The sequence below is a fragment of the Geotrypetes seraphini genome, chromosome 18, assembly GCF_902459505.1.
Source record: "Geotrypetes seraphini chromosome 18, aGeoSer1.1, whole genome shotgun sequence".
NCBI classification, from domain to species: Eukaryota; Metazoa; Chordata; class Amphibia; order Gymnophiona; family Dermophiidae; genus Geotrypetes; species Geotrypetes seraphini.
The window spans coordinates 9404908-9429517 of record NC_047101.1 but is presented as its reverse complement, the minus strand read 5'-3'; the positions used below and the strand labels follow the sequence as shown (position 1 = coordinate 9429517).

At 41.4% G+C, this 24610-nt stretch overlaps 1 protein-coding gene across 5 annotated transcripts in view; it reads right to left on the bottom strand.

The window, feature by feature from the left end:
* RAPGEF6 (Rap guanine nucleotide exchange factor 6) overlaps positions 1-24610 on the bottom strand; it is a 251129-nt gene that overhangs the window by 21884 nt on the left and 204635 nt on the right. For 3 of the 5 annotated variants that reach the window (XM_033926955.1, XM_033926960.1, XM_033926957.1), the window contains 9 exons: positions 20292-20532; positions 17930-18313; positions 17072-17283; positions 15076-15199; positions 13674-13697; positions 11108-11328; positions 6656-6844; positions 3187-3321; positions 1156-1269 (listed from right to left, as the gene is read on the bottom strand). In XM_033926955.1, coding sequence (XP_033782846.1) covers positions 1156-1269; positions 3187-3321; positions 6656-6844; positions 11108-11328; positions 13674-13697; positions 15076-15199; positions 17072-17283; positions 17930-18313; positions 20292-20532 — 1644 coding nt within the window. The remainder of the gene's footprint in view (positions 1-1155; positions 1270-3186; positions 3322-6655; positions 6845-11107; positions 11329-13673; positions 13698-15075; positions 15200-17071; positions 17284-17929; positions 18314-20291; positions 20533-24610) is intronic. The other 2 variants (XM_033926956.1, XM_033926959.1) reach the window with 1 other exon arrangement.

Genomic DNA, 24610 nt, shown 5'->3' with positions numbered 1-24610 from the left:
GACCTGGGATCCCTAAAATCATACTTTCTTACCAGCCTTGTCTTTTCCTTATTACTTTGCAGGCTGGTACCACAATTAACCATTGCATCAAAATACATTAAAGTACCAAGCACTCTTTGGGTACCTGCCTGTTCATTGAGCTGATCTGTTTAGGATAGGAAGATTGTCTGGAGAGATTAGTTTGTCATGTAATTTGGTGCTGTTTTAATTTTTTTGTGAAATGATTGTAATGTCATTTGAGTACATTTATGAATGTGTTGATGTACTTTGCCTTGTAAAAGACGGATTATAAATACACCAACCCAAAACAGATACTTCTGACCCACATTGGCCACTGTTGGAAACATGGATGCAGAGCTTGATGGAACTTTATTTCATTAGATCATATCGAGCAAATAGTTTATCAGTTCTTCTTAAACATCCCCCCCTCCAATATAATGTAATTTTCTTAAGGTAAGCGGATTGTTAGCCAAAGATAGATAATCTTTGGTATATATTTTTCATTTCATAAGCCTTTTTGCTGGGAATGGAAGCTAGGACTCCTCCTTAAAGATCTCAAGTGTCCCAACCTCATGACCAAGCCCTGTACATTCGTACTTAACACAGACACAGTTTTGTTTTTTTAACAGAGTCCTGTGCTATACTTTCTCAGTAATATGAAGTCTGGACAGTCCTGCGCTTTACTGTCACCATCCCATTTCAACGTTTTTTTAAAGACATTTTCCTCCTTTCTTACATAGAAAGGTTTGACCAGGTAAAAGCAACAGGACACATTTCAGGTTGTTTTTCTCCTTTTAGTCCTCCTTAGCTGAGAATAAAGCCAGGCACAGGCATCATTGCTACCCTGGATACTAACTGCAGAAAAGCATTCACTGTTCTTGCGCCTATGCAGTGCTGTATCAGTCTTGTCCTGCTCACATCTTCCTGCTGCTCCACTGCTGCCTGCTTCCAATTTACCAGGAGAAACTAGTCTGTCCCTGGAAAAGCTCCTTTCCCTGAATCGTCCGAAAGGGGATCGCATTCTTTTCCTAGGTTTGCCCTCCTCTCGTCCTGCCTGCTCTGCATCGTCTTCCTTGGCAAATCTTTTGCTACAACCTGCGTCCTGCGCTACCCTGCCAGTGATCAGCTGGATTTTCTTTTGCAAGAAATTCCCACCTATTCCATAGCTGCGCTGCCCACTGCTCTTGTGACTGGTCTCGCTGGTGAGCGACAAGGAAGATCCAGAGAGATTTATATGGCTGCAGTTCTCCGACCTTGCGATGTTATCAGCTGTAATATAAAGTGAAATAAAATCAAACAGGGAAACACCGGATAAAAATCCTGTGCTTAAGATAAACTCTGTGCAACATTTATGTCTGTTAAGATATTGCCGCTTTCTACAGAGAAATATTGATGCTAAGAAAATATGCATCAGCACTATGGCTTGAAAGGAGCGGCTCTGTTTCTCAAACAAGGAGAACTCTAGGGCCATGTTTCACAAGTCAGTCCTGGAGTATTCCTTTGCCAGTCAGGTTTTCAGGATATCCACAATGAATATGCATGACATAGATTTGCATACAGTGCCTCCATTATTTGCAAATGTCTCATGCATATTCATTGTGGATATCCTGAAAACCTGACCGGCAAAGGTGTACTCTAGGTCTGACTTGGGAAACACTGCTGGCATGCATGAGAGAGATTTGCATACCTGTCACTTCCCATTATATTCAAATCTCTCTCATGCATATTCATTAATCAATATATACTGTACACACAATATGGGACAAAATTAAACACTACTACAGCCTCGATTAATTCAATTCTTATAATCACTTAGAAGTTAAATCTATGGATTGTATGACTTTGCATGTGCTATTTCCCAGTGAACTGGTTTATCAACAGGACTATAATTAATCTCTTAATAGCTATAGCAACCTTCTGGCAGACTCAACCTTTGCACCCGTAATAGTGGCAACAGCAACAGGGCATCTCTGAAGTACTAACAGCTATAAAACCTGGTAGGATCCTCTCTACACATGAGTCAACAACGGTTATCAGAATATTTCTTTTATCTAGGGCTATCTGGAATATTCAGTGGCACTGTGCTATCTTTGGAGTGGTTTTTAACTTTCTCCGGTTAGCTATCCGTATAGTGGTCTGAATATCGCTGCTCTATTTGGATATTCACAGAGAAGAAAAAAATCCAACCAATCTGGAGTGAGAGTTGAGCAACAAACCCAAAAAAGGAAACCGACACTAAGCGCGAACTGAAATAGCAGTAAGAACACAATACGTGGTACTAAATATGGATGATATTTGTGTGTGTGTATAAGAAGGTATAATATGAATAAATATATATTTTATATAGGTTTGTAGAAGTAGGTATGTATAAGCAGGAAGATTGATTATGGTTTAAGAGGGCTGTATTGAGAACCAACTCAGAAAACACTAACTCTATATTGTAACACCTTTACAAACGCATAAGTATTAAGGTTTAATAATATATTGATTATGGTTTAATAATGTCTGTATTGAAACCATCCTAGGAAACGCAAACTCTATTGTAACAACATTAAAGAAGCTCATGTACTGTAGCATCATTACAATGCTCATAAACCGCTCTGAATTGACTCCTCTAGTCATTAGCAGTGGTATAGAAGCTTTCAATAAACAATATTAGTGATCCATAAATACTCATGTAATGCAATACAATGTTTGTCTGGAAAGTGGCTCATTGTTACAGGAGTGGGGTGAGGTATTCTACCTTAGTGAAGACTATTAAAAGCTGATTTTATTTTTTTTCTAAGTACATAAAGTCCAATGTAGCATGGAAATCTGGAGGAGTAGAGAAAGCGTAAGGATTTGTGCTCCAAAATTCTTCTCTATGATGCCAAGCTCTGCTACTTTCAGATCTCAGGCTCTTCAAGGCTGTGATTTGTAGCTAAAAGGAGGGGAAGGATTATTGGGTCTTTCTGTCCATGCTGTCTTACTTATATTACCTGTTACTTGCGAGGAAGTCTTAAAAAAATAAAAAGGCTCCTGGCTGTGACACAGCAGAAAGTTAACAAGCTGTTTAAGAAATTTGTAGACTGAAAAATGTGACTGAGGCTGGAACAGGAGCGAGTGGCGTGGCATGGCATCCATCTGTAGCACAATATATAGCATGAATCCCATATGTGGGAAATATCACATCATGCGTGGCATTACCTTTGCGCTGAGTATTCTGAGGTGATGCAGGGGGGCTTGAGTGCAAGGAAGATACAAGGGAAATGGTATCTTCAGCCTGTTTCTTGCTACTTCCCTCCTCTGCCCCACAGAGGGACTTCTGGGGAGAACCCGTGCCTGAGGAAATAAAAGAATTATTAAAATGCCTATATGACAACCACCACTCGTTTCACTGTCAATTTTATTGAGACTAGGAAATATATTTTTTCCAGAATATATTTTAAAATACAGATATTCAGTTGGTCGAGTCACTTAGGCAGTAAGCATTGTACACAACCATGAAGTTACAGTAGGTCCTAAGTTTCAGCTCTGCATCGAAATCCGTTCCCTGAGTAGCAAGAGTGTCAATGACTTTGCTTGAGAGTGACATCTAGTGGCTGAATTCAGGAAGTACTGCAGTGGGCTGAGATTTGGGGGAAATGCGTTGGATTCCCATTGTGACTCCTTGAGACACTGAGCAAGTCACTTAGCCCTCCACTGCCCCACATACAACCCACTGGGGGATAGTGACTAGGGACTACACTTGTATGTCAGTGTCCCGCAAACATTAAACGTAGTGGCTGCGGCTTGAGGCATCTGGAAGTGCGCTGACATCGCCGTGATGTCACGCACAAGTGTGACATCATCATGTCGATGTCCGCGCATGTGCGAAGGCCCTACAGACGGGGGTTCCAGCAGGGGAGAGGAGGCACTGGCGTTAGTTGACTGCCTACAGGACACGCCTCTTGCCACGAGAGGCACATCCTGCAGGCACTCAACAGGTGCCTCTCCTCCTACGTAGTGTGCCGCGGCACCTGAAATCTCAGGAGGTACACAGTTTGCAATACACTGCAATATGTAATACGTAAACTGCTTTGGGTGTGCTATGGAAAGGCTGTATATCAAGAATCTCATAAAAATAAAAAAAATAGTATCATAAGTCAAGGCTACTGGATTGTCCATCATCCTATTTATTTGAGGCCAAATTGATTTCCAAAATAATATAAATGGACAATAGAATAAAAGATGATCTAATGTCCCAGCCTCAAGATGACAGTGCCAACATCTATTAGACTTGGAGCTATCTAATTTTTGTAAACGAACAGGGGTCCAAAAAGCTCTATGTAAAAGAAAAAAACCATGTTTGTTTCATAGAAACTGTACATCTTATCCTCCAAGACCAACATTAATAACATTTTCCCATAATAAGATATTTGTTAAGTGGGGATGGGGGTGGGTATTATTTTATTTATATCATAATATGTATGAATTAATTAATACAATTTGATGTATTAGGTTAGATTTTCTGAAATAGGTAGGGAGGGATTGGGGGGTTTTCTATTTTATTTACATTTGTCATATTTATTAAATGTATTACATAATATTTAAATCATTATAAAATATGAATATAAGTATGATATATTGTATTTAAAGTGTTGTCAAGTGTATATGTATAAGATTATATGAATTTTTCTGATACACTTGTAATATGCAAAACTGAACAAAGAAATTTTTTTTGTTAAAAAAAAGAATCTCATAAAAAAGGACCACACCAGATATGTTGGAGGCTGAGAGGAATATAAAATAGGGAAAAAAAATATCACTGATAATTGTGAATAAAGGCTTATGGCACCAGGCCTGGATTTTTATAAAAGATACCTACATTTAGGAGCCTAGATAAGAAAGTAAGAAAGCCTTACTGGGGCACACTAATGGTCCATCGAGCCCAGTATCCCATCTTCACAGAGACCAATCCAAGTATCAAGTACCTGGCAAAAAGCCAAATAGTAGCAGCATTCCATGCCATCGATCCAGGGCAAGCAGTGGCTTTTCCCATGTATGTCTCAACAGCAGTTTATGGACTCCAGGAACTTTTCTAAACCTTTTTGAAAACCAGCTACATTAACTGTTCTTACCACATTAGTTGATCTAGGAGTCTAACTTAATTTTTTTAACTGGCTTAATTGGCACTGATAATTGAAAGTGCCATTAATAACCAATTAAAATGTAATTAGTTGGTAGGCACCTACTGGTAAGTAGGCATGGATAGGGGCGAATTCAGGATAAAGTTTGGGCGAGGACTGAAGTTAGGCGCCTACCTTAGCCTCGCTGATTTAAGCCTAGAAAGCCCTGGCCTAAATGGAGTGAGCCTAAGGATTTTAATGCCTAACAGCGCAAAAGAATGCATCAGGTGTGATTCTATAAATTGATTGATAATCACACTGAACAGTGCCTTGGAGTAAGAGTTAGATGCCATTTATAGAATCAGGGCCCAAATGCCAGCAGGAGGCGGAAAACTAGGATAAAACACAGTGTTCATATGGACATGAAACTAATTTTTATATTAATTTCATAGACTTTGGTAACGGATCATTTTATGGCAGTGGTCCTTGAAGGCCCCCCTCAGGTCAGGTTTTCAGGATATTCTTAACGGAGGTACATATGCAAGCAGATCTCTCTCATGAATATTCATTATGCACCTTTAAAAACACAAGAGTAAAAGGGGCAAAAACTAGAATGAAGACAGAACATTTACACTGCTTGGAGGCAGGTTTTAAATATTCAAGGATATTTAACAAAAACCCAACCTCTATTCCTAAACACACCAATACATCAATTTATATCACTACACATACTTCTATAAAAGGCCCTTTACAGGTGAAAATTCTTCAGAAAATTACCCCATGTATGGAAAATCTAGAATCTATTTTTAAAAAAAATTTTTCCTCTCATCACACCAGTTGTGGCCCTGTACCAGGACAGCAAGCAACAATTCTATCTGGCCTCCAAAATCACTATATCACATTTCTCGCTGCGCTTCCCCATCTATTATTGCCAAGATCATTCTTCAGATATGTTTACAGATTCTCTGCCAGCTGATTTGTTTACACACAACTGCAAGTCTGCTGGCTTGAAAGATAGAGTTGCCCTACTGTATTATTCCATAATTTTCCACAGAGTTCCAACACAATGAGAACAGGACATGGTGCATCCCCTTCCTGCACGTTCACCAGATAAATTCTAGCCTTTGAGTTGCTATGAGGTCTACTTTTACACACAGATCTCTAGAGTGCAGAGAATCATATTCCAAGAGGGAGTTCTATAAAATATCAACACGCTCAAACCCACAAAATGGCGAGGGGAGAGGATCTGCAAATGCCCAGTAAGCCCAAAAGCTTACTATATCTAGAGGAGAGCACTAACACTAAGGCTCAGTTAGAGGACTTCATCGGCAAGTGTGTCTGCATCTCCCCTGCTCGTCTCCAAAGAAACATTTATACCTGCTCAGGAGCAGATGGAAAGTTATGTACGTATTTTTTTAATGTCTGTAAATCTCAACTCTATACAAACTATACTCCAAATTCATCTACACCTGAATTGTGTAAAATATTTGAAAAAGTTTTCCCTGCTCATGAAAACAAACATTTGGGTCAAGCTTTGATGATAATGAGATTGGCTTGCAAATACTTACTCAAAGTGTGATCCTTGGCAGGCCCCTTCTTTCTAATAGGGTACAAATTGACAGCTGGGACCTGGAGGGCTTGGCTCATTCGATTTTGCTGGTGTAAGTGGGACTTCGTGGTTTGGCCGCCTGACCTCAAGGGTACAGGAGACATTTCTGCGGATTTTGCTGACCTTCGTTCACTTAAATTCTTGGTCACTGTTACGGACAAACAGGAAATAAGTAATCTTGCATTCTGTAATCTGCAAGATTATATTCCCACTGAAGACAAGAAAATCACGGAAACAGCTGTATAAGGAAAAGCAAACAATGTACAAGGCAAAGAAAGCAGGGTGGGTCAGAGACAATTATCCTGATTAACAAAATTGTATTTCTCTATTAATTACATTTTAAAGTTTTTCATAAGGGCTTTAAATTGAGTTGGATTCAAACAAGGAATGTTTTTTTGTTGTTTTTTTTTAAAAAAAAAAACGTTTTAGAACAAATGTCTGACGTTTTAAAACAAAGGCAAAATAGAGGTCAAAATTTGCCATAATCTCATTTATTTTTATACTGCTGATATGAAATGTGGCTTATGCATGCCTTCTCAAATCTTCCACTAGGTGGCATGCTAATATTTCAATTGCTTACTAAACATTTTCTCCCTTTAGGGGGAAATGCTTAACCCAAATACCCTGCAGTCTTTTTCAGCTCTAGCTTGTAACACTGTGCATTTAACTTGGTTCTGATCCAAACTAAATTACTTTGATTGATTTTCTTTTACTCATCCCCTTAGTCAACAGAGCTACATTTTCATGACAAAGGGCCCCATTTACTTAGGCTTTTTCCTATGTTGCATGGAGGTGGTAGAAAACAAAGCTCAGTCCCCCATTCTGCTGTTACTTCCCACACTAGCAACCAGGGTGTTTCAAGCAAAATGGTAAAATTAAGGAACACCTTCAGCAGCAGGACGCAGCCTGATGAGCCCTGGCCTTCGGTAACTCCATGCAGCAAGCATGGCGGGCATTTCTTTCCTACATCACTGCCTGTGGCTCTGAACAGACAGTTACAACAGACTCTCTTCATAGTCTGGGCCCTGCCCTTCCCCCCCCTTTTTTTTTAATATATAGTGTTTAGATAGAAGGATTATTTTTTTATATTATTATTACAACACCCACATGTCTTATTATTCAATAAACTATGAACCTAAAAGATCATGGCTGTGAGAGCAAGTGATCTATTTATTTTGGGGTAAGCTACCTAAGTTTAAATTTGTTCAAGGCTCAGTTTCTGGGATTGTTTTCTTTCCCTAACAAGTAATTGGATTTCCTCTCTCACCACATCATGTCAGTCAGATTTAAGGTCAAATATCTTTGCCCTTAACTGTACATGCTTCTAAGTACTTATTGTGTAGGAATGACTACACTATTTATGCACATGTGTGTAAGAAATATGCTCGCTGATTAACACGCACTACTGAGACACAAGGTGCGCAGTTAGAGTACAGCAGGCAGCGAGTTTAGTGCAGGGAAGCCACAGTAACAGTTCCATATACAAGCTCCTTCAAGCCTTTGTCATGGAACCACGAGAGCAATAAGAGCAGCAAAGAAGAACACAGAACCAAAAGAAAAAGAAATGAGATATGAGATATCATTCCAATCATACAGAAATTCCAAAATTTGAACACGGGCGGGCATTCCAAGCATTGCCCAGATTCTGCAGTAAATACACTTCAATTCTGATTCCCTTTGTATCTGTGGGTAGCTTATTAAACCAGGTCCTTTCTTTTACTTCACTGTAAACGAGTGATACAATACCAAAATGAATCTGCTCTTAGTAGGGGGGGGTGCTGAAAAGTTCTCAGCCCAACCAACCAACCAACTTCCTAAATTCTGAACATTATTTTGCTACTGTAGCTGTAAAGAGTGTTATCTTATTTTGTTAAGTGCCAATTTGCAGAAACAAAATTCTATGTTTTGACATTGTTTCAGACCATTACCGTATTTTCGCGGATATAACGCGCGCGTTATACGTGATTTTACGTACCGCGCATACCCCTCGCGCGTTATATGCCTGAGCGCGGTATACAAAAGTTTTTAAACATAGTTCCCACCCCGCCCGACGCCCGATTCACCCCCCCAGCAGGACCGCTCGCACCCCCACTCCGAACGACCGCTCGCACGCGCTCCCACCCGCACCCGCATCCACGATCGGAGCAAGAGGGAGCCCAAGCCCTCTTGCCCGGCCGACTCCCCGACGTCCGATACATCCCCCCCCCCCCGGCAGGACCACTCGCACCCTCACCCCGAAGGACCGCCGACTCCCCAACAATATCGGGCCAGGAGGGAGCCCAAACCCTCCTGGCCACGGCGACCCCCTAACCCCACCCCGCACTACATTACGGGCAGGAGGGATCCCAGGCCCTCCTGCCCTCGACGCAAACCCCCCTCCCTCCAACGACCGCCCCCCCCCCCAAGAACCTCCGACCGACCCGCGACCCCCCTGGCCGACCCCCCCACCCCCCTTCCCCGTACCTTTGGAAGTTGGCCGGACAGACGGGAGCCAAACCCGCCTGTCCGGCAGGCAGCCAACGAAGGAATGAGGCCGGATTGGCCCATCCGTCCTAAAGCTCCGCCTACTGGTGGGGCCTAAGGCGCGTGGGCCAATCAGAATAGGCCCTGGAGCCTTAGGTCCCACCTGGGGGCGCGGCCTGAGACACATGGTCGGGTTTGGCCCATGTGCCTCAGGCCGCGCCCCCAGGTGGGACCTAAGGCTCCAGGGCCTATTCTGATTGGCCCACGCGCCTTAGGCCCCACCAGTAGGCGGAGCTTTAGGACGGATGGGCCAATCCGGCCTCATTCCTTCGTTGGCTGCCTGCCGGACAGGCGGGTTTGGCTCCCGTCTGTCCGGCCAACTTCCAAAGGTACGGGGAAGGGGGGTGGGGGGGTCGGCCAGGGGGGTCGCGGGTCGGTCGGAGGTTCTTGGGGGGGGCGGTCGTTGGAGGGAGGGGGGTTTGCGTCGAGGGCAGGAGGGCCTGGGATCCCTCCTGCCCGTAATGTAGTGCGGGGTGGGGTTAGGGGGTCGCCGTGGCCAGGAGGGTTTGGGCTCCCTTCTGGCCCAACTACACAAAGTACGGGGAAGGCGGGTGGGGGTGTCGTGGGGGTCGGCCAGGGGGGTCGCGGGTCGGCTGGGGGACGGGCGGAGGTTCTTGGGGGGGGGGGGCGGTCGTTGGGGGGAGGGGGTTTGCGTCGAGGGCAGGAGGGCCTGGGATCCCTCCTGCCCGTAATGTAGTGCGGGGTGGGGTTAGGGGGTCGCCGTGGCCAGGAGGATTTGGGCTCCCTCCTGGCCCAATATTGTCAGGGAGTCGGCGGTCCTTCGGGGTGGGGGTGCGAGTGGTCCTGCCGAGGGGGGAGAAGAATCGGACGTCGAGGGGGGGCATCAGGCTTTCAGGATGGGGACAGGACTTCAAGGGGGGACAGGCAGATCTTCAAGGGGGGACAGGCAGGACTTCAAGGGGGACAGGCACGGAGAGGCGGGGCAGTGCACCGAAAGTCAGGGCGGGTGAACGGTGAGTCGGGGCAACCAGAGGAGAGTCGGGGCAGTGCACCGAAAGTCAGGGTGAGTCGGGGCAACCAGAGGAGAGTCGGGGCAGTGCACCGAAAGTCAGGGTGAGTCGGGGCAACCAGATGAGAGTCGGGGAGGGCGAAAGGAGAGTCGGGGTGGCCAGAGGAGAGTCGGGGAGAGCGAAAGGAGAGTCGGGGTGGCCAGAGGAGAGTCGGGCAGCATGCGCGTTATATGCCTGAGCGCGGTATAGAAAAGTTTTTGTACATATCATCGTGATTTCTGCGCGCTATACCCCTGTGCGCGTTTTACAATGGTGCGCGTTATATCCGCGAAAATACGGTAATTGGCCCATATCCACGTCATTCTCTTCTTGGTTGGGCTGAGAACTTTTCAGCACCCCTCGTACTGAGATAGAATTGCAAAGAGATTTATGTCTTCATTGTCTTTTATTTCTCTCTCGCTCTTATTTAATTTTTTCCTGTTGTTAGAGCCTTGTGATTTAAGTAATGGTTCTTGGTTCAAATTATGTAAACAAAAATCAGTGAACTTAAAAAATAATTACTTTACACCAGTTTAATCCTCATGTTGTACAAAAAAAGATCAGAGAGAGTCTCCAAGTATCTTGCTCTGTTCCACTTTAAAACAAACCCTCAATTCAGCGTTTTAACTGCCATATGAATCCCAGAGAAAATGTGACTGAATGCCGGTTGTGATGCTTTTTGTTCAACTAGCATGAAAAGCATCCAAAAAGGGATTCCATTAATGAGCTTTTAAACTTGAGGTGTGAAGGGGAAGATAATAGTGTGATCTAAGCTTAACTGCTGACAAATAACTTCTCTGACACACCTTCACCGCAATAGGTTCAGCGCATGAAGCTGTGACTGGGCAGCCACCACGTGGCAGGAGGCCGATACTCACATGTGCTGTAAGCAGGTTCGCACTGTAGTGACATGAGCTGAAACTTCTCCTCATCTGTCTCCACATTCAGGTTGGAGAGGTACTGCTTCACTTTCCGGGCCATCTGTGCGTCTTCATACAGTTTCTTGGCATTGAGCAATGAACTTCTCCGGGCACGTTTCTTGTGAGCAGCTCCTTGCACGTCCAGCATATTCGAGTTTGTGCTGCCTTGGCTGAGTGACCTAAAAAGAACCAGAAAAATAAAACAACTCGTCAAGCTCTGTCCAGCTGCAAGGGGACAAGATCTTAAGATGCCGTTCATGAAATGCAAATCAGTACCAATACTTCTATATAGTTAATGTTCACACATGCTGATGCAAATGAGTTAAGAGGATTAGCAGCCTTCGACATAAGTAATAAAATAGATACAAATACTTCAATCATATATGGATGCTTTATCACAGTGGTCTCCAAATTGCCTCCCAGTCTGGATCTGAACCTAGTAGTTTTGCATAAGATACATTTAAAAAGAGAAGAAAGCCTCTTATGAAGCTAGGAAGAGGAGTGAGGCTCAGAGGGAATATGCATCTACCAAGAGTTGCTGGAAATCACCTACACTGATGGTCACAACTGAGATACAGAGAAGGGTGATAAAGGCAAGGGAGAGTTGGCTCGAGATGGAGCAGAACTTCTGGCGTCAGAAGATGGGGCAATGGGACAGACTGGGTAAAAATCAATTTGAGGCTGTTTTATAACTTTTATGCTTTAATAGTACAGATAGTTGGAAATTACCCCCATGAAGCTGCCTCCGGCTGTCAGACTATGTTACAGGATATACCAGATGACTTTTTGATCAAGAATACACCTGTAAGTCTTTTCACTGCCAATACATGGGCTTACACACTGTGAGAAGTCACTTTTTTGATACAGTAAACCTAAAGCAGAATGTGATTAAATCACTGTAAATATTAAATAAGGGAACTGTCACCAGGAGCATTATTCAAAATTGCACTGAGACAGAATTTTCACAAATTCACTCCTTGCAAGCACAATGCGGATTTACCGCCTTGAAGGTTTCAGAATCAAAGTTTGGTTTAATGTTATGTAATTTTCAATACCCTCATAATTTTATGATGGATTAAGGGATTTCCCCTCATCAATGTGTCACTGGGCTGCAGGGGGCAATAGAATAAAGTGGGGAAACTACCAGTCCCAAAATATGTTGAAGAATAAAATCCTGCTGAGTCAAAGCAGCAGGACTCAGGCAGGGAGGAGTATATCTGCCCCAAAATGAAATCATTCAGGGAGATCCTGAGGAAGAGACTACCACTAGAGAACCCTTGGAAGTAGAGGCGTTCCTATGAGAGAGAGAGGAGAGAGACAACCTTTCCCTAGCCATGGGCTGAGGGAAAGCCCTGGGAAGTCAATAAATCTGGCAAGAACTGTTAGAAGAGTTGACAGTGTGAGGCTTTTGGTACATGGCTGGCTAAGGTAAGGAATGTGGACCATGTGTGTGTCTGGCTGGGACCAGCCAATGAACCTTGCTTAAGAAAAGCTGTTTTATCCTTGAGCTGAGAAAGGGTTTTGCCTTACCAGAGCCTGTGAGATAATAGGCTCAGGTCCGTACTTAATTATATTTGCAAGAGTGTCCATCCAGGCTGTTTGTGTGAGTGGGCACAGGGTCCAGGAAAACCTGGACTGGACTCTGCCACCAATTTGTACATTAGAATGCTAAGATCTTGTGCTTTTTTTTGGAAGGGGGAAGTGGTTTTTTTTTCTAATTTGTTTTCTTTTTCCTTCCATCCTTATATCACTCTTGGAGGGACTAGTTGTTTCCATGCAGTTTATTAATCTTCAAATTTAAGAGAGTTTGGTAACATGGTCTGATTTACAGCGGTTTTCCATTTCTTTCAAAATTTAACTGCAACTAAGTCAATTTAACAGGGTGAGCAGATTGGTACAAAACCACACAAAAAAAGTAATTCTAAGATGCTAAATCTATTGCAAAATCCATCCTGGCGGTTGAAGGGAGGTCCCCTGTTTTGATGCTTGGACTGGACCTTTTTTATACTGCGTTGGCCGAGGTATGGGATGTGTAATTTGCAGCACTCAAAGTCCCCCCCACGGTATGGGGAAGGGTGTCACGGTCATTGTTAAGGATAACACCTGGTGGCTGGATCTAAAGCCCTTAATAGAGAGCTCTGGAAGCAGCACTGGTGCATGGCTTCTGGCCTCAGAACCACTGACGCAATGCCCACCGCAGCAAACAGTAAAGAGGTAGAAGAGTGTATCAATTAAGATAGAGGCAAATCTCTGAGTGGCCACAAATGAAGATTCATGGCCACTGGATCCCAGCATTGGTCCTGGACCAGACTGGACGAAAAATAGTAAGGAGGAACTAAAAGGGGCAAAAATAAGTAAATCAGAGTTCAGTGCAATTATAACATGATACAAACTGGTTACACGAGTTAAGAGGTAAGTTAATTAAACTGCATGCTTTGTTTCTGATGCATGCACTAACGAGGAGGATGCAGTTACAGAGTTACAAAACCTTTTATCTTCATTCTGCACTTGACTCAACACTTACCCCAAGCTCCTCCACCTCTTCTTCCTGTAATCAAGAGCCACACACATTGAAGCAAAGGAAAAAGAGATCACAGTTGAGAATCAGAGAAGATGCAGACAGAACGAGAATGAAAAGGGATTGGGACTTTTATACCGACTTTTTGGAGTTTTACAACCACACTCAAAGCGGTTTACATATAGGTACATCAAGCATTTTCCCTATTTGTCCTGGTGGGCTCACAGTCTATCTAATTTACCATCGATTTGCCCTGGGTCACAGGAAGTGGTGTAGGGTTTGAACCCACAACCTCAGGGTGCTGAGGCTGTAGCTCTAACAACTGCACCACATTCTCCTCCAATACAATTTCAGAAGAGAGCCAAGTATAGAACAATGAAGCCACTGTGACATCACTGATGAGGTTGACTGTTATTGGTGGAATGAGGCATTATGACATCAGGGAAAGGGATTGGGACTTGTATACCGCCTTTTTGTAGTTAAACAACCACACTCAAAGTGGTTTACATACAAGCACTTCAAGCATGTTCCCTATCTGTCCCAGTGGGCTCACAGTCTATCTAATGTACCTGGGGCAGTGCAGGATTAAGTGAAACTTGTCCAGAATCACAGGGAGCAGCACAGGGTTCCAACCCACAACCTCAGAAAATGTGAAAAGCCAGATCCCTGCGCTTAATGACACACAATTGTCATGGAGGGACATAGGAATTAACTAACTGGAATCAAAATTGGAACCCAAAGAGATATAAACGGACAGTAACCGATTTATGTCTGTGCAGGTTAACACATCTGAGTCACTGATAACCTAAATGGGTTTGTGAACTGTTACTAGACACAGATTAAACATTCATTTATGCATCAAATAAGTAGAAGAGTAGCTTAGTGATTATAGCAGCAGGCTGTCAGAGAGACCAGGGTTCAAATTCCACTGAAGCTCCTTGTGGCCTTGGGTAGGTCATCAATCAGATTATAAGCACCCTAGGGACAGGAAAATGCCCACTGTACTTGAATGTAACATATCTTGAACCACCAAGGGAAGGTATGCGTAAACACTAAAAAATTAAATTAATTTTGCATTGAATACCCAACTTGGCTGCAATTTTAGGACAATGTAAACGTCTTACTATGCTCAACAAAATAATCTTTCACATGTTAACTGCCTACAAATTATATCTGTGGCCATTTCTTTCAACTTGCATCGAACAGAGGTATTCAGCTACAGGTCAGAAGTGGCACAATCTAACCAGCATTAAGCTGTTACGCTTTAAGAACATGTTGGTGATTTCAACAACACACAAAAAGCGAGATTCATTGTCCGAAACTCCTCAAAGATCAAGAATAAAAGTGGAGAACACCTGAACAAATAGGAATCTTACAGTCCAGCACATCGCATATCATCCTCACTCACCTTTGTCGAAACATAATGGCAGGGTCCATGTTGGCAGAGGTCATTCGGATGACATGGCGGATTTCTTTAGCAATCATTCTCAGCTTTTCGAAGTTCACCAGGCCGTCCACTTTGGAATCATTCCCTATGGGATTGGTACAATGGAACACATCAGCTCTTTGTTTAATAAATTATGCAGACCTGTGGATATTTCTGCTCAGGTGGGCAAGCAATTTCTCTTGTGCAGTTATGTCACAAATAGCCTAACAGTTAGTGCTGTGGCCTGAAAACCAGGTTCAATTCCCACTGTGGCTCCTTGTGACGCTGGACCCTTCATTGTCCCAAGTACTTATATATAATATGTAAATCATTGATTGCAACCTCGGGAAGATAGTATACCGAATCCCATCCCCTTTCCCCTCTTCTCTAGGACTATTATACAAAGTACAAAACACAGGGTTATTTTTATAAAATGTTTTTACATGTAAAACACTGCAGATATGCAAGTACCGTGGTTTTTATTTATCTATCCAATTTTCTATTGATTGTTATATGATATCAGCAAAACAGGACCCCTGATACAGGCATAATTCTACCAAAACACAGAACATATTTGCCTGATTACAACAGGTTTATTACATGCTTAGGGGTTGTTTGTACTAGATACCTACCCGAACTGCTATTTTTAACATAACAAGTCATTTATATACAGCACTACTTCTCAGTTCTATACAGTTAACAGATGCAGTGGAACCTTGGTTTACGAGCAGAATTCATTCCAGAAGCATGCTCGAAAACCAAATTACTCATATATCAAAGCGAGTTTCCCCATAGGAAGTAAGGGAAACTCGCTTGATTGGTTCCACTTCCCCCCCCAGCGCTGCTCTACCCCACCACATCCCCAAAAGACCCCCCACCCCCGAGGCCACTGGTGCGCTTCCACATCACCCCCCTGCGAACTGAGCATCAAATGAAAGGTTTCGATCTAAATAAACTCCTAAAATTTTAATAACTGGGATAATGGGATAAATAGACCCATTCAAATTTAATGTATCCTCCTTGAGTTTTTCTAATGGTGAGGCTAGAAAAAAAAACTTAGGGGTCCTTTTACTGAGGCGCATTAGCCGTTTTACTGCGCGCTAAACATTAACACATCCATTATACTCTATGGGCGTGTTAGCGTTTAGTGTGCGCCTTAGTAAAAGGACCCCTAAGTTTTCTCTGTGTTGAGTTTCAGTTTAAATTCTCTCGTCCATGATTCTACTATATGAACTATTACATTATTATGTGTTTTGTAGTAGAGAATGACACAGGGACAAATTTTTCCCAGTCCCCATGAGAATTCATTTTCCCGTCCCATCCCAGTGAGTTCTTTTCCTGTCCCTGCCCCATTCCTGCAAGCTCCAGCCTCATCTGCACAAGCCTCAAACACTTTAAAAGCATAAGTAGCAACATTCTAGAGCTCAGATTGTGATGTCATAATGCCTCCTTCCACCAATGCCTAAGCTCCGTCCTCATCTGCACAAGCCTCAAACACTTTAAAATCCTAAGTAGCAACATTCTAGAGCTGAGACTGTGATGTCATAATGCCTCATTCCACTAATGCCTAAGCTCCGTCCTCATCTGCACAAGCCTCAAACCCTTGAAAATCCTAAGTAGCAACACTCTAGAGCTCAGATTGTGATGTCATAATGCCTCATTCCACCAATGCCTAAGCTCCGTCCTCATCTGCACAAGCCTCAAACACTTTAAAAGCATAAGTGGCAACATTCTAGAGCTCAGATTGTGATGTCATAATGCCTCATTCCACCAATGCCTAAGCTCCGTCCTCACTTGCACAAGCCTCAAACACTTTCAAATCATAAGTGTTCGAGCCTTGTGCGGTTAAGGCAGAGCTTACAGGAATGGGGCAGGGACAAAACTTGCGAGGATGGGAAGGGAAAATTGAGTTTCTGCAGGGATGTGGAAAAATGTGTCTATTTTGTTGTAACCCCCTTTTCAAATATGTGCGAGATACCTTCATGAAGAAAAGTAATATCCTTCTTGACAACTGGAAACAGAGGAATGATTGGAGGCTGCATGCTCTGACTGCTGAGTGTGTTGCGGTACTTGGCCATGTTTCGCGATGGATCGAAGAGGTCTTGGAGGTCTTGGAGCAGCTTTTCATACTTGCTAGGCAGTTTTTCCCAGGTGCCTCTGAGACGCATGACCGATGCAAGGTTTAATCCACTGAAAAAAAGAGTTACCATGAAAAGAAGACAAAATATTAACCCCAACAGTTCTGGTGGTCAAGGCTAAGGAGTACTTTTTCACAGAAAGGGTGATAGATGCGTGGAATAGTCTCCCAATAAAGGTGGTGGAGACATAGACAGTGTCTGAATTCACAAAAGTGTGGGACAGGCACATGGGATCTCTTAGGGAGAGGAGGCGATAGTGGATGCTGCGGATGGGCAGGATGGATCAGCCATTGGGCCTTTATCTGCCATCATGTTTCTATGTTTCTGTAACCACAAAGCCCTATGACCTCACAATGCAAATGTTAGTCTTAGCTTATAACAATAATGCTCTATGACCTCACAATGCAAATGTTAGTCTTAGCTTATAACAATAATGCTCTATGACCTCACAATGCAAATGTTAGTCTTAGCTTATAACAATAATGCTCTATGACCTCACAATGCAGGTGTAAAGAGCCTTAGCCTTTAGAGAGAGGAGATAGTAGATGCTGCAAATGGACAGATGGGATGGGCCATTTGGGCCTTTATCTGCCATCATTTTTCTATGTTTAAAGTATGGCTCATCGACCTATGTTTAGCTACTGGTGACCTGAGATGATTTGAACATGCAAAACATAAATCAAAGAATACTACTCTACCTTATAATTGCAAACATGGAATTGAAATTCTTGCATTCTCGACAGTGGAGAGAGATCTTAATGAAATGCTTGATTATCTTCATCCTTTTGATCTGATTGGCCTCCCTCAGGATTTCTGTTGCGACCCAGAACGTCTCCTGGTTAATCACCTCCTCAAACTCTTTCAAGTGAGCACTCCCAGTTTTGGAGTCCAGTCTGAACAAGTCATCAATGTACTCTGTGGGCTCAATGTTACGAAATAATTCAAAGTCCCTCATGGAGAGTTGTGTGGCTACTTCGATGGTGCTAAGCTGGAGGAGTGTGATCTGACTCTCTCTCAGCAGCTCCTGGGCATCCTCATCAGAACACAGTGTCTCCGTCTCCATGTTGTTCTTCAGATAATACCTTCAGGAGGAATGATAGAAAAAAAGATTTAAATGTCCTGTTATATCCAGTGAATGTTACTACAAATCCTTTTCCATTGTTTTCTAGTAACTTTATATCCCCCAACATTATTTTATCATTCCCAGTTAAGAGAAATGTGTGTTAACAGGACATAAGGACATGCATGTTAAAAGCCCCAAAATTAAGTATGAGACCGAAAAGAGCAGAGCCCCCTCTAATAGATACCACATGGCTTTGACTTTCAATTCCTGTGAAATACATTCTTTTCTTACTTGGTTGCTCATTCTGAAGCTATGAAGTGGCAAAACAACTGAAGCTTGTAAGAACACACAAAACATGCCAACTTGATGAATCTTGTTACGTGCACTGGTGACTCTAAGAAGCCGGCATAAAAGACCATGGTTTCTTTAAACCCTGTAGTCACTTCATTTTTTTATCACTGTATCACTTTTTTTTTTTTTTTTAATCTTATTCTATTCTGCACTATATTCCCAGAACAGCCATTCATTCAAAAACTCTACTGAATGCCAGATGTGTGTGTATAAATATAAACAGGGAGAAATCTAGAGACAAAGACAGAGAACCCCCATTTTTGATTACAGTAGACTCTCAGTTAACTGGCAGCCATGGGGATTGAGAGATGCCGGATAAATGTAGTTTCCGGTTGCTTGAGAGTTACTATTAAAAACAGGCCTAACTAATACTATACCCCCTACTGTGCCATACCATAAACTGTTCCAGACAAACTACCGGACATGTGGTAGGCATACTCAGGTGTGGCACGCCAAGTTTACACTTAAACTTTCATTTTTATTTAAAGTATTCCAGTATTTCTTTGATTGTTTTTTTGCTGGTTGCTTGAGAGGTCTGGTTAACAGAGAGTCTATTGTACTTTGGGAACAGCAGGGGGCAGGTTTTGCATACTGTAAGCATCATTTCCCTTCCTTCTTTGCTCACACTGCATTCATACGATTTTGCAATGTCTGAAAGATCCAGCATCCTGGCTATGCAGTTGATCAAGGTCACTTGAGTTAGGTAAAGGTGAACAGCTACACCTGGGCAGCCTATCACCAAAAAGCCTGGAATGTTTAAGCCTTACTCAAGAGATTTCAAATAGCGATAGGTTCTTGTTTTTAAAAAGAAGTTTATAAAAATAACACAAAATATGTATTAAGATATTTTTTAAAAAATTTTTTAATTTAATATTTTTTTAATACACATGTGGATTTGGGGGGGATTTCTTGTTTTTCCATTAAGAATATATAGATGATTGTCGTAAGATATTATTTTCATGTGGTATATATTAGTTGGGAGGGGGGTGGGGGTTAAATCTTCTTGGTGTATGATATTGAAAATTTTTCAAGTGATGTTGTATTATATTTGGTTGATATTTACTGTACACTTGATGTAAGTTTAAAAATGAATAAAGAAATTAAAAAAAAATAAATAAATAACACAAAATAAAATACTGTATAAATAAATCCCAAAAAGTCATTTACGAACATGCAGCGCGGGTTTTAGCACCAGCAGCTGCGGTAACTGCTCCGACGCTCATAGAATTCCTATGAGCAGTTACCGCCGCTGCCGGTGCTAAAACCCGCGCTACACATTCGTAAAAGGAGAGGTCAGTTCCATAAATTTACTTAGATGATTAAGGCAAGATTATTTCCAAAGATGTATGGAAGAATAGATGCACATCGCATCATAAGTTCATCCTGTGTAAAATAACACTAAAAAGAACTTTTTGCAAATCATATTCTAATTAAATAAAACCTATAAAACCATTGAATGAGTATACATAGTCTTGACATAGGTATAATAAAAGGCATTGAACACCTGAATCTCGTTCGCTGTTTGTTCTACTTCACCAGCTCCTACTGGTGCTCTCCTTGAACCCATAGCACTAGCTGAGGCTGTGGCCTTTGCTTTCTGGTGAGCGTTTAAACTTTGGAGATGTATAGTGGAAGAATACGGGTACCTTCCATTGAGCTGGATCCTGTCTGCTAATTTAGAGAACTGGTCTGGAAGTCTCCTCTGCTTAATGACTCCTTCGGGACTGACCGAAACTTCACACAGAGAATGAGTCTCGGAGGCCCCCGCCAAGCCCAACTCGTGCAGGGCGTGGCTGACGACTTCCTTAGCTGTAGTGTCTCTGCTGATGATAATGTAACAGCTCTGCTGATCAGTTTTGAAAACTCTTATGACCTGATCTGGTATATCTGCAACACAAAACACACACACATACATTTCCTTAAAAATGCAAAGCTAAACCTTTATATAAGAGAGAAATGTCTTTTTTTTTGTACTTATTGTATATTAAAATCAATAAAATCTTCGAACTTAAAAAAAAAAAATGTAAAGTTAGAATCTTACTTCAATAACTGAAATATGAAGTTAAGAAGCTGTTTCAATGGCCAACAGATTTAAAGAAAAATTTATATAGGGGGAGAACAAAGTAAGGTTTTTAATGGATTAATGAGTTTGATTAATCAAGTTTTATTTAGATTTGATTCAATCGCTTATCAAATTCCTAAGCGATATACAATATTAAAACGGAGACAAATAATTTAAAACAAACACACAATAGTATTACAAAATCTCAATATCTTCGAACATTGTGAAACAAAAGGGAAGGAGGGAGAAATATATTCATGATGGGAAAGAAGAACATGTAAGGCAAAAACAAAAGGGGGAAGGGAAAATAGATGGATAGTTAAGGAAAAAACGGAACTTCACTCTTTAAATATTATAAATTGAAGGCATCCTTAATTAAAATGATTTCAGTTTGCCTTAAACTGGTCTAGAATGTTTTCTTCTCTTATGTCCGTCAGCAAGGCATTCCATAGTTGAGGTGTGGTAACAAAGAGATATCTAGATGTTTTGTGCTAATTATGCATTTGATTAAATTATTGTTATATATCATATCAAATACTGATAAATCTAGTTTATCAAGTTTATTTCAAGTTTATTCAAATTATTTGATTAAACGCTTTTCCAAATTACAAAGCGTTGTACAAAAGATAAAAAAATATGATTTTAAAGAAATCACTTATACATAATATATTAATCAGACCTACAAGGGTAATGGTTTAAAAACCACGGGAAACAATAGGAAAGGGGGGAGAAAATATAATTTTTGAAGAAAAAAGTACATAAAAGGGAAGTACATTAGGAGGGTAGGAAGAAGAGGATTAGTGGCAAAAGTGGGATCGGATGGGAGAGCTATTGGAAATCTTGTTTTGGAGATGGTGGAAATCATAAAGTATTACCTCTTGAATGAACTTTGTTTTTTCAGTTGAAGGCTTCTTTAAAAAGAAGACACTTTAAGCTACTCTTAAATTTCTGCAAATCTTGTTCAAGTCTTATGTATAAAGGAAGAGAATTCCAAGTCATTGGAGCTGTGACAGAAAAAATAGAAGCACGGCGTGTTCCGATAATTTTCAAGGAGGGAACATTAAGGGTAGACTGTGAGGATGATCTAAGTACTCTTGATGAACTATATGGAATCAGAAGCCTATCTATAAATGCTGGTGTATTGGTCTTTATTGTCTTAAAGACTAGAAGAGCTATTTTATATGTAATCCTATATGTTATTGGCAACCAGTGAGCTTTTTGCAGCAAAGGTGTGACATGATCAAATTTTTTTGAACCTGAAATTATCTTTATTGCTGTGTTTTGTATAAGTTGAAGTCGCCTTATGTCTTTTAAATATGCCCCTTTTAATAAAGAATTACAGTAATCTAGTTTTGATATTACTAGGGAATGAACTAGTGTATTAAGAGAGAATTTATCAAGGAGGGGGACAAGTGATCGAATCATCCTCAACCTGTAGAAACAATTTTTAACCAATAATAATACAAGCTGTATGCAGAGTTTGCTCGCATATCCAAAACTTGTGGGGAAAGAGTGAAGGCAAAGTCCATAAACGGCTTCTAATTTCAAAGTCCTTCATTAGGTACTTGTTAAAAACTTAGGGCTCCTTTTACTAAACGGTGCTGGAGGTTTTTGGCACGGATTCCTGTTGAGTGTTGGAGCATTTGGCTCACCAGCCCACACTAAAGACCCTTAGTGCCATTTAGTAAAACCCATCGTTACTTATTTAAGCAATTTGGGGGAAAATAATGTGGCTATAATGTATGTTTCCATTGTTACTTTGTAATTCTCTGTGAATGCAAATTCTCTTTATGTTAACCGCATAGAACAATGAAGTGTCTACAGTATAGAAATGGAGTGTTATGTTCTGTTACTATTCTGGCATTTGTGTTTCATTGATTGCTGGACTACATTACAGGCAACAATAAGCAGTGCTACAGTTCCCGAGGAAAAGGGGTTTTCCATCGAACTCAAACAGCACGCAGAATTATTGGGAAACAGCATTTGATATACTATTCAAGATTAAGTACCACACTTTTGCTCTGAAATTTTCCAGCTATTTTTTGATGATTTTGGTCACAATTACACAACTATTAATAGCATAATTACTTGACAATGAACGCTGATTTATTGTATAGGATCATAGCGGTGGAAGAATTTTGAACTTCACTTACTTGATGTGTTTTAGGCATTATTATTGACTAGGAGTGCTTCTACATGTTAATTCACATTTTTTGAGAGATCCTGGGATGTTTACTAAGTGCCAGCTCCAGTTTACGGGTTATCCCCATCTGTGAGTTGTAAATACCGAGGACTCTCACTCCACACAATAATTTTATTATCAATTCTTCTACCACTTTATTTCCTATCTTTGTTTGGTGAAAAAAATTTCTAGTAGTTTACTTTTTTGATATTTTTTTCTTTTTTCGGGTTCTTTTGTTTGAAACTATGAACCCCATGTCAGGATTTTCAAAGGGAAATCCCACGTCAGGGTTTAATTTGTAGACAAAAAAAGGAAGTGGAACTGGGAAGGAGAGGGGCAGGTCAGGCCAGGCCAGGAGCAGGAAGGATAGCCGAAGAGGAGCTGGATTAGGGAGTATAGTGACTATTCTGCTGTACGTCGGTTAGCTGGGACACACCCTCGGCAGTCTAAACCATGACAGCAGATCAAGGTGAGCTAATTGATTTTCATCTGCTCTTATTGATTACATGATTAGGTTTAAAGGTTACTCTCCAGAAACATGATGACATCGTTGCCAAGGTCTGCACAGTGAGAAGCGTGAACCTGAAAATATGTTCTCGAAAATAACTTCGGTACATCCTCCTAATCAGAGGCAACATGTCCATTTACTGCAGTGCCTAGAATGCCAGTGCTATGAGATGATGCAGCCATTAGCACAGCTAATTTGTGTTCAAATCTGTTTTCTTGTAAGTAAAGGAAGTCAATAATTCAATACAGAAATAACACTACAGATTCTTCAACAATCCAAACATAACAGCCTCACTAAAGTGTTATAAGCTAAACACAAGAACATTCTCCTATTATCCCACAGACCTATTCCCTTCCCCTTCTCTTTCTTCTTCCCCTCTTGAAGTCAGTCAATTTGTACCTTTGCTTAATCTTTTGTAAACCGCATAGAACTTCACGGTATTGCGGTATATAAGCTGTTATTATTATTATTATCTAGCACCCAAATTTAAAGAAAACTTAATGAGGCTGATTGTTACACCGATAGATGGAAACAAAAGGAAAATCTATTTTTCCACTGGTTGCTATTTGGCATATGGTTCCATCAGCACATCCCAGAAACCCAGGACTAACAAATGCCATCACTGAGGTTTTTATCTTACCAGAATCATTTCCATGCACCAATTTCTACAATAGTTAACAGAAGCCCTGACAATGGTGTAAGCAGCCTGTGAGCTGCATCAACTGACTTTCTTCTGTGTGCATTTATGTATCTCACCCATTGCAATCTCATTTGCTGCGTGGACGCTTGGGCACCTGGTCCCAGTCCAAATTGCTTTCAATATCAAACTACAGCATCTCATGATGCAATAAAGCCTTGAGGTAATGCAGTAGAACGGCAAAGGGAATTATGTGTAGTAATACGGAGAGGGCTTATAAGACCTTTTCACTTGGGTGACTGTTGTTCAGTAACCAGGTGCACTCTCAAGCATGAGAATTCAACAGTATACACACAAAACAAATGCAGTTTATTGCTTCCATACAAAGTCAGAGGGATATTGCTAACACTGCAATTCTTAGAAACCTTTTGACTGTGAAAAATAAAAATGTGCCTCATATTCAAGGTACTTACAGTAAAAGCCAGCAGCTGGAGGCAGGAAAAGCAAAAACATATTTGTATGAATACAAAGATCAATAATGCACATTAGTTTTTTGTTTTTTTAATTAGGCCATAT